Source organism: Phyllobates terribilis, unplaced genomic scaffold (genome assembly GCF_046119375.1).
Source record: "Phyllobates terribilis strain yellow unplaced genomic scaffold, ASM4611937v1 Scaffold_4__5_contigs__length_816908805, whole genome shotgun sequence".
Lineage (NCBI taxonomy): Eukaryota > Metazoa > Chordata > Amphibia > Anura > Dendrobatidae > Phyllobates > Phyllobates terribilis.
In genome coordinates, this window is record NW_027362764.1 from 652,721,653 (window position 1) to 652,732,034 (window position 10,382).

Genomic DNA, 10,382 nt, shown 5'->3' on the forward strand with positions numbered 1-10,382 from the left:
TTGATCCAATTTTCATCCTTTTTTCCAATCAGCGTAGAATAAAATTTTCCCGTATTTGAAAGAAAAAATTCCAAGCTTCTCCTACCCGTTACTAACAGTAACAAACAGCTAGCATGCCTATGAAACCATGTACCATCCATTTTTTTCACAGGGACTCATTGACTTGCATTGGCGAGTTTGATCTGTGATTTGGATCACAAACGGACATCTTTTTTTTTTGCAGTCACTTGCACTGCCCATATAGCACACACATGTACAAGACAAGCATTGGACAGTAATGAGGATATGTGCACACCAATATTTGCAGTAGATCTTTCTGCATCAAGATTTGGCAGGGAAACACTGCGTAAAATACACACATTCTTATTTGTGTTTTCCCCCCATTCATTTAAATGGATGAAAAACGCTGAAAGAATTGACATGCTGCAGATTTGATAAAAACACTTTGATGGTTCAAACCTGTAAGGAAAAAATAATCGGGCTGTGCGTGAGATTACAGAAATATCATTCATTTGGCTGCTACTGTGAAGTGCAGCATTTTTTACCACTGAAAACGGCACAGTAAAAATGCAACGTTTGAACAAGCCCTAAGTTAGACAGGACACATTTTTGAATAGTGATTTGCAGATTTGTCTATTTAATCACATTATCAAATATCATCAAGTTTCATTCAAAGTACAGGGACGATTTACTACTCATATCATACTCTGCTGTAATTGTGTTCCTGCTGTGCACCTCTGTGCTGTACCCGTCTGTGCTGTACACCTCTGTGCTGTAAACCTCTGTACTGTACACTTCTGTGCTGTGCACCTCTGTGCAGTACACCTCAGTGCTGTACAGTTCTGTGCTGTGCACCTCTGTGCTGTACACCTCTCTGCTGTATACTTCTGTGCTGTACACCTATGTGCTGTACACCTATCTGCTGTATACTTCTATGTTGTACACTTCTGTGCTGTGCACCTCTGTGCTGTAAACCTCTGTGCTGTACAGTTCTGTGCTGTACCCCTGTGTGCTGTACACCTCTGTGCTGTACATTTCTGTGCTCTAAACTTCTGTGTTGTACCCCTGTGTACTGTACACTTCTATACTGTATACCTCTGTGCTGTACACTTCTATACTGTATACCTCTGTGCTGTACACCTCTGTCTTGTACACTTCTATACTGTATACCTCTGTGCTGTACACCTCTGTGCTATACTCCTGTGTGCTGTACACTTCTGTACTGTATACCTCTGTGCTGTACACTTCTGTGCTGTACATCTCTGTGCTGTACTCCTGTGTGCTGTACACTTCTGTACTGTATACCTCTGTGCTGTACACTTCTGTGCTGTACATCTCTGTGCTGTACACTTCTGTACTGTATACCTCTGTGCTGTACACTTCTGTGCTGTACATCTCTGTGCTGTACACTTCTGTACTGTATACCTCTGTGCTGTACACTTCTGTGCTGTACATCTCTGTGCTGTACACCTCTGTGCTGTACACTTCTGTACTGTATACCTCTGTGCTGTACACTTCTGTGCTGTACTCCTGTGTGCTGTACACTTCTGTACTGTATACCTCTGTGCTGTACACCTCTGTGCTGTACTCCTGTGTGCTGTACACTTCTGTACTGTATACCTCTGTGCTGTACACTTCTGTGCTGTACTCCTGTGTGCTGTACACTTCTGTACTGTATACCTCTGTGCTGTACACCTCTGTGCTGTACTCCTGTGTGCTGTACACTTCTGTACTGTATACCTCTGTGCTGTACACTTCTGTGCTGTACTCCTATGTGCTGTACACTTCTGTACTGTATACCTCTGTGCTGTACATCTCTGTGCTGTACTCCTGTGTGCTGTACACTTCTGTACTGTATACCTCTGTGCTGTACACTTCTGTGCTGTACATCTCTGTGCTGTACACCTCTGTGCTGTACATCTCTGTGCTGTTCTCTTCTGTGCAGTGCACCTCTGTGCTGTACACTTCTGTGCTGTACACTTCTGTGCTGTACATCTCTGTGCTGTACACCTCTGTGCTGTACATCTCTGTGCTGTTCTCTTCTGTGCAGTGCACCTCTGTGCTGTACACCTCTGTGCCGTACATCTCTGTGCTGTTCTCTTCTGTGCAGTGCACCTCTATGCTGTACACTTCTGTGCTGTACATCTCTGTGCTGTACACCTCTGTGCTGTACATCTCTGTGCTGTGCACCTCTATGCTGTACACTTCTGTGCTGTACATCTCTGTGCTGTACACCTCTGTGCTGTACACCTCTATGCTGTACACTTCTGTGCTGTACATCTCTGTGCTGTACATCTCTGTGCTGTACACCTCTGTGCTGTACATCTCTGTGCTGTTCTCTTCTGTGCTGTACATCTCTGTGCTGTACACCTCTGTGCTGTACACCTCTATGCTGTACACTTCTGTGCTGTACACCTCTGTGCTGTACACCTCTGTGCTGTACACTTCTGTGCTGTACATCTCTGTGCTGTATACCTCTGTGCTGTACATCTCTGTGCTGTTCTCTTCTGTGCAGTGCACCTCTGTGCTGTACACTTCTGTGCTGTACATCTCTGTGCTGTACACTTATGTGCTATATACCTCCCCCCATGAATAGGCAATTTCAAACAGAAAGCTCCTCTTTAGGGCACATTAAGATGTCCGTACAAATCGGTCCAAGATTGGATAGTATTGCACGGATTAATTGTGGGTCTCCCGACACAAAAGTGACAGATTTATAAAAATATATGAAGCTGTTGCGCTCGGGTTGGGAGACCTGCGCCCAGCCTGTGCATTACTATGCGATCTTGGACCGATTTGTATGAACATCTGAATTCGCCCTTGGTCTTCAAACATTTGAGGAAGACCTGAGAAGAGGCAACACAATGTACAGCTTGTTGGAAATGTCACTGTTTGCAAAAATCTTGGTACCAGTGACTACAATATCATTTCATTTTGCTTAAGCATGTAAAAAAACATATTCGGGTGAAGAGGACAAAAACTATTTTAGAAAGGCCAATTTCCCCAGGTTGAAGGCTGCACTTCAGGACATTGACCTGGAGCAACTCCTGTCAGGCAATGTCAAAAATGAAACCCCACATGGTTTACACCTCCGGTTAGGAAGTCCATTGATGACGAAAATCCGCCAGGTCAATTTTTACCCCTTACTGACATACACTGTACATGTATGGCACAAGTTGGAAGCGTTTGTGTGTATATTGTAGTATTGCTGTATATAGTGCAAGTGACCAGACGATCGTAGCTTAAAGTCCACTAAGGGGACTAACAAGCACAGTAAAAAATGTAAAAAAAAGTTTAAAAAATAAAATATAAGCTCAATTCACATCCATTTCCCCCATTAAAAATAAAAAAAATATGTTGTATTGCTGTGTCCAGAAAAGTCCGAACTATCAAAATATAACAATAATTAACCCAATAAACTTTGTAAACAGTAGAAAAAATGTAAAACTCAAAAATTGAGGTTTTTTTTGGTTGCCATGATACAGCAACAAATGCTGTAAGACGCGAACAAATATATTCCAAAATGGAATCAATAAAAACATTGTCTCACCCCACAAAAACAAGCCCTCACACAGCTGTACTGACCAAAAAGTGAAAGATACAGGTCTCAGAAAATGCAACACAATCAGATTTTTTTGTTGTCAAATTTCTGATTTTTTTCACCACTAATGTAATTTAAAAACTGAACAAGTTTGGTATCACCGTAATCATGCCGATGATTTTTTTCCCATTTTCCAGTACAGTGTGTGGTAAAATGAATGGTGTTATTTAACCACTTCGCGCCAGAGCCTGTTTTTGCCTTCGTGACCAGGCCAATTTTTTCAATTCTGACCACTGCCAGTTTATGAAGTAATTACCCTGGAACGCTTCAACGTATTCCCCTGATTCTGAGATTGTTTTTTCGTGACATATTGTACTTCATGATAGTGGTAAAATTTCTTCGATATCACTTGCGTTTATTTGTGAAAAAATCGGAAATTTGGCGAAAATTTTGAAAATTTTGCAATTTTCAAACTTTGAATTTTCATGCCCTTAAATCAGAGAGATATGTCACACAAAATAGTTAATAAATAACATTTCCCACATGTCTACTTTACATCAGCACAATTTTGGAACCCAAATTTTTTTTTGTTAGGGAGCTATAAGGGTTAAAAGTTGACCAGCGATTTCTCATTTTTCCAACAAAATTTACAAAAACATTTTTTTAGGGACCACATCATATTTGAAGTCACTTTGAGGGGTCTTTATGACAGAAAATACCCAAAAGTAACACCATTCTAAAAACTGCACCCATCAAGGTGCTCAAAACCACATTCAAGAACTTTATTAACCCTTCAGGTGCTTCACAGGAATTTTTGGAATGTGGAAGAAAAAAATTAACATTTAACTTTTTTCACAAAAATGTTACTTTAGACCCAATTTTTTTATTTTCACAGGGGTAACATGAAAAAATGGACCCCAAATTTTTTTGTGCAATTTCTCTTGAGCGTGCTGATACCCCATATGTGAGGGATAACCACTGTTTGGGCGCACGGCAGGGTTCGGAAGGGAAGGAGCGCCATTAGACTTTTTGAATGTAAAATTTGTCTGAATAATTAGCGGACGCCATGTTGCGTTTGGAGAGCTCCTGATGTGCCTAAACAGTGGAAACCCCCCACAAGTACCACCATTTTGGAAACTAGACCCCTTAGGGAACTTATCTAGATGTGTGGTGAGCACCTTGAACCCCAAGGTGCTTCACAGAAGTTTATAATATTGAGCTGTAAAAATAAAATTTTCACATTTTTCCCACAAAACCGTTTTTCATCCCTTAATTTTGCATTATCATAAGGGTAATAGGATAAATTGCACCATGAAATTTGTTATGCAATTTCTCCTGAACACGCTGATACCCCATATGTGGAGGCAAATTACTGTTTGGGCACATGGCAGGGTTTGAAAGGGAAGGAGCGCCATTTGACTTTTTGAATGTAAAATTTGTTTGAATAATTAGCGGACGCCATGTCACATTTGGGGAGCCCCTAATGTGCCTAAACAGTGGAAACCCCCCACAAGTGCCACCATTTTGGAAACTAGACCCCTTAGGGAACTTATCTAGATGTGTGGTGAGCACCTTGCACCCCCAGCTGCTTCACAGAAGTTTATAATATTGAGCCGTAAAAATAAAATTTTCACATTTTTCCCTCAAAAAATGTTTTTCATTCCCTAATTTTGTATTATCATAAGGGTAACAGGATAAATTGCACCATGAAATTTGTTGTGCAATTTCTCCTGAACACGCCGATACCCCATATGTGGAGGCAAATTACTGTTTGGGCACATGGCAGGGTTTGAAAGGGAAGGAGCGCCATTTGACTTTTTGAATGTAAAATTTGTTTGAATAATTAGCGGACGCCATGTCACATTTGGGGAGCCCCTAATGTGCCTAAACAGTGGAAACCCCCCACAAGTGCCACCATTTTGGAAACTATACCCCTTAGGGAACTTATCTAGATGTGTGGTGAGCACCTTGCACCCCCAGCTGCTTCACAGAAGTTTATAATATTGAGCCGTAAAAATAAAATTTTCACATTTTTCCCATAAAAAATGTTTTTCATTCCCTAATTTTGCATTATCATAAGGGTAACAGGATAAATTGCACCATATGTGGGGGAAAACCACTGCTTTGGTGTACGGCAGGGTTCGGAAGAGAAAGAAGCGCTATGTTGGCTGGGATAGGCAGCAGACACCATGTCACATTTGAAGAGTCGCTGACATGCCAGGACAGCAGAAACCCCCACAAGTGACCCCATTTTGTAAACTACACCTCTCAAGGAATTCATCTAGGGAAGTAGGGAAGTAGTGAGCATTTTTTAATTTTTAAATTTATACCATTGGGCAGTGAAAAAAGCATAATTATATTTTTACCACAAAAAAATGTTTTACCCTCAGATTTTACATTTTCACACAGGGCAATGGGTAAAAATGGTGCCGAAATGTGTCACACAATTTCTTCTAAAAGTGTCAATACCCCATATGTGGCTGTATCGTACCACTTAGCCATACGGTGAGATTTGAGGGGGAAGGAGCGCTATTTGACAATTGGAGAACAAATTATTGTAGAATAGGCATTTGGATTTGGGAGCACAAAATTTTCTGAATTTCTTTTGGGGGGCAAGGACCATTTTGCTTTTCCAGAGCCTTTCTGCTACCATTAACTTGGAAGTCCCTTATATTTTTAACAGATGATGGACCTGAGTGGGGACTAGCTTTTTTTGAGGACTGAGTTGAAGCTTTTATTGGGAACATTTTACGTAACATTTATCCGGCGCTCTAGGCTGAGCACTTACATCGGGGTTTCCATCTAATTTTCCAAGTGATGTAATTCAGATGAAACCCCTGCAGGATCCATTCACTGTAATGAGGCAGCAGAGTTACTCTGGACTCCGTCAGGCCTCTGTTTAGTGGTGTCCTTTTTTTCAGAAGTGCACAAAACTGTGGCCAACCGCACTTTTATGCACGCCTAAAACAAATGACACCGTGGGATCCCAGGCTAGACGGCATCCACAGTGGCCTATATCTGCCTCATTACAGGGAATCTTCCATCATGGGTTCTGGCTGAATCACGTATTTCAGAGATTTACACGGAAACTCTGGTGTAAGTGCTCAGCGCAGAGCACAGGATAAATGTGAGCAGAGCCTTACTGGGATCTTTGGGAGACATAATAAACAAATCAGTAGCAGGTGAATAATATTTGTTTTATTTATTTTTTATGCCGTTCCTAGTGTGATATAACTGATTAGATTACTTTATTCTTCGGGTCGGTGCGATTACAGAGATACCAGATTTATATCGGGTTTTTATGACTGACAGCTGTCACACACTAAAATACGCTTTTTTTGCAAAATCTAGTTTTTGCATCACCATATTTTGAGAGCTATAATTTTTCCATATTTCGGCCGATAGAGTCATGTGACGGCTTGTTTTTTGCGGGACGAGTTGAAATTTTTATTGGAACCATTTTTGGGCACGTGACATTTTTTGATCGCTTTCTATTCCGTTTTTTGGGAGGTAAAGTTAACAAAAACAAACACTTCAGGAATTGTTTTTTGAGTTTTTTTTATGCCGTTCTGCGTGTGGTAAAAGTGATCAGGCAGCGTTATTCTTCGGGTCAGTACGTTTACAGCGATACTACACTTACTGTATTTTTTTTATGTTTTGGCGCTTTTACACAATAAAACAATTTTATAGAAAAAAAAATATTTTTTTTGCATTGCTTTATTCTGAGCGCTATAACTTTTTTATTTTTTGGCTGATGGAGCTGTATGGCGGCTTTTTTTTGCGGAACAAGATGACGTTTTCAGTGGTACCATTTTTATTTCTATTCTGCTTTTTGATCGCATTTTTTTCCACTTTTTGTTTGGCGATATGATGAAAAAGCATTTTTTTTGCTCCGTTTTTTATTTATTTTTATTACGGTGTGCACAGAAGGAGTTAATTAGTGTGACAGTTTTATAGCTCGGGTTGTTTCGGACGCGGCGATACCAAATATGTGTACTTTTTTTGGTTTTGTAATAATTTACGGATTTATTGGTTTAATATTTTATTTATTTATTTTTATTTATTTTGTGATTTTTTTTTTTAATAGTTTAAAAACTTTTTTTTTACTTTTTTTTACATTTTTACTTAGTCCCTGTATGGGACATTAATTTTTATTTTTCTGATCACTGATCTCATGTAATGTAATACACATATATTACATTATATGAGATCTTCACTGACTGTTTCAGTTAGAGTCTCCTGTCTGACTTCAGCTACATACAGGCTGAAGTCAGACAGGAAGGACACCATATATGGCAGAGCTGGAGGCGGTCATGTGACCTCCAGCTGCCATAGCAACCCCAGGTCCTCAAACGAAACGGAGGTCTTCGGAGGTAAGTAAGACGACCCCCTCTCTTCCTGCTGTCTCCTATATGCCGCGATCACTATAGATCACAGCATATAGAAGACAGCAAAGGGTTAACATCACTGGGACCTGATCTAATCAGGTCCCGATGATGTACCCTGTCAGAGCTAACGCTCTGCACCGGAATCGCAGTGCTTGCAGGACCCTGGGGGTCCTGAGCACTGCGAGACCACCCACCGTTTTTAAACGTCGGCACTGCACAGAGCCCGGCAAGCGCCGACGTTTATCTACAGTGGGCGGTCGGGAACCGGTTAAAGGTACAATTCGTCCTGCAAAAAACAGGCATTTTTCCATTTCAGTTGAAAAAATTACCTCATTTAGAAATTGATGTCAGCAACACATCTCAAAAAAAGTTAGGACGGGGTCCATGTCTACCATTGTGGAGCATGCCCTCTTCTTTTATAACAGTCTGTACATCTCTTGGAGGTGAGACTGATTGCTGGAGTTTTGGGAATGGAAAGTTGTCCCATTCTTGTCTGATGTAGGGTTCTCGCTGCTCCAGTCCTGGGTCTTTGCAGGATTTTCCATTTCATAATGCGCCAAATATTTCTTATTGGTGAAAGGTCTGGACTGCAGGTGGCCGATTCATCACCCGAACTGTTCTCCTGAGAAGCCATGCTGGTGTAATGGGTGCAGTAGGTGGTTTAGCATTGTCTTGCTGAAATATGCGAGGCATTCCATGAAATAGACATTGTCTGGATGGGAGCAGATGTTCTAAAACCTCTAAATAATGCTCAGCATTGATAGAACCTTTCAAGATGTGTAAGCTGCCCATGTTATAGGCTCTAATGCAGCCCCATACCATCAGAGATGTAGGCTTTTGGACTGTGCACTTAAAAGCTGGATGATCCCCTTCCTCTTGAGTGTGCAGGATCGGATGTCCGTGGTTTCCATAAAGAATTTCACATTTTGATTCATCTGACCCCAGTCAATTTTAAGTGAATGAGCTTTGACCCAGAGAAAATGGCAGTGTTTCTAAATTGTGTTGATAAATGGCTTTTCTTTGTATGATAGAGCTTTAGCTTGCATTTGTAGATCGCATGGCGAACTGAGTTCAGAGACAATGATTTCTGGAAGTATTCCAGAGCTCATGTAGTTATTTGTATGACCAAACCATGGCTGTTTTTAACACTAGGACTACTGGACTCGTGACCCCGCCTAGAACTACTGAAAGGAGTCATTTTGACTCCTTGCTTGTTTTCGTTTATTTTTAGAGTTTCATTTGTGGTTATTTATTAATAATTATATTTTTTGTAATGTGTTATTATTGTGAGATCCAACAGTAATGCTTTTGATTGTTTTTTTTTTCTACTTTTCTTATTTTTCTACAGAAAATAACAATAATTATAATAGACGTTTTTCAAACATTTTTTTTATTCAAGTGCACACATATAAACAACAACTGAAGAACAAAAAGCAGAGAAATTGTAGGTGGAGGAGCATAAAAATGAAAATATGGCGCAGAATTCACCTTCTAAACATTTGGTGTTTCGCATTTTAGGCATTGCCTTTGATTTATGGCAGTACATTGCCCACACAAAGACTTACCACAAGTCTTACAATTTCCGACAGATCTATTTTTCTTGCACTTTTCTTTGATCTGGCAAAATTTAGTTTGAACCATCACTTCTGAGCATGTAGAAACTTGGGACGTGGAACCCTTTTCCCTATCTGTGACATAAGGACCACTCAACTCCCTCACAAGCGTTTGCAAAAATGCCTTGCATGACATTTTTTGGTAGGTAATCTCCTTGAATATTATCCATGCATTTATACCCGCAAAGTCTAAGGCATTTTCAAATGCATGAACAGGCCATCTCCTTGTGCATGTTCGTGTGGTATATTTTCGTGCCATCTGATCCACTACATCTACTCCATATTTTGTTTCATTGTAAAACTTTACCGTTTCTGGAGTTTTTTTAGCGGAATCAGACGCAACAACAACATCTGGATGGACGGAACTCAAAATGACAACATTTTTGTTGGGCTTTCCTTGATATACTGTAAGTGTAAAATTGTCTTCCTTTCTAAACACTTTAGTGTTGTACAATTCCTCTTTCATGGATTTTATTTCTTTAGGCACTTCTCGCCTTATCTTGTTCAGTGTTCCCACGATGGTTGTTCCTTTGCTTTTTAGCTGTTTAGCTAATTTTACTGAAGTAAAATAATTATCGGTTGTAACATTGCGACCTTTTTTCAAAAACGGGTCCAATAACTTCATTACCACATGGTCAGCTAAACGGTCCTCAATACGGCGTGTGTCATCTTTGCCTAGATAAGGGAAGCCATTTGCCAGATATTTGCTCCTCTTATCAACAGCTAGCCAATATTTGTGGCCATATTTATCTGGTTTGGAAGGCATGTACTGCGTGAATGGACACCTAGTTTTGCTTGGGAAAAGTTGCTCATCCACCGTTATGTATGGGCCAGGTTTGT

General features: G+C 40.3%; 1 protein-coding gene across 1 annotated transcript; it reads right to left on the reverse strand.

The window, feature by feature from the left end:
* Positions 1-453: 453 nt before the first annotated feature.
* On the reverse strand, positions 454-2,550 carry LOC141264703 (uncharacterized). Its single transcript, XM_073676967.1, has 3 exons — positions 1,846-2,550; positions 1,171-1,650; positions 454-459 (listed from the first exon to the last, which is right to left on the reverse strand). The coding sequence occupies exons 1-3, from the start codon at positions 2,548-2,550 to the stop codon at positions 454-456; spliced, it is 1,191 nt and encodes a 396-aa protein (XP_073533068.1).
* Positions 2,551-10,382: the final 7,832 nt, after the last annotated feature.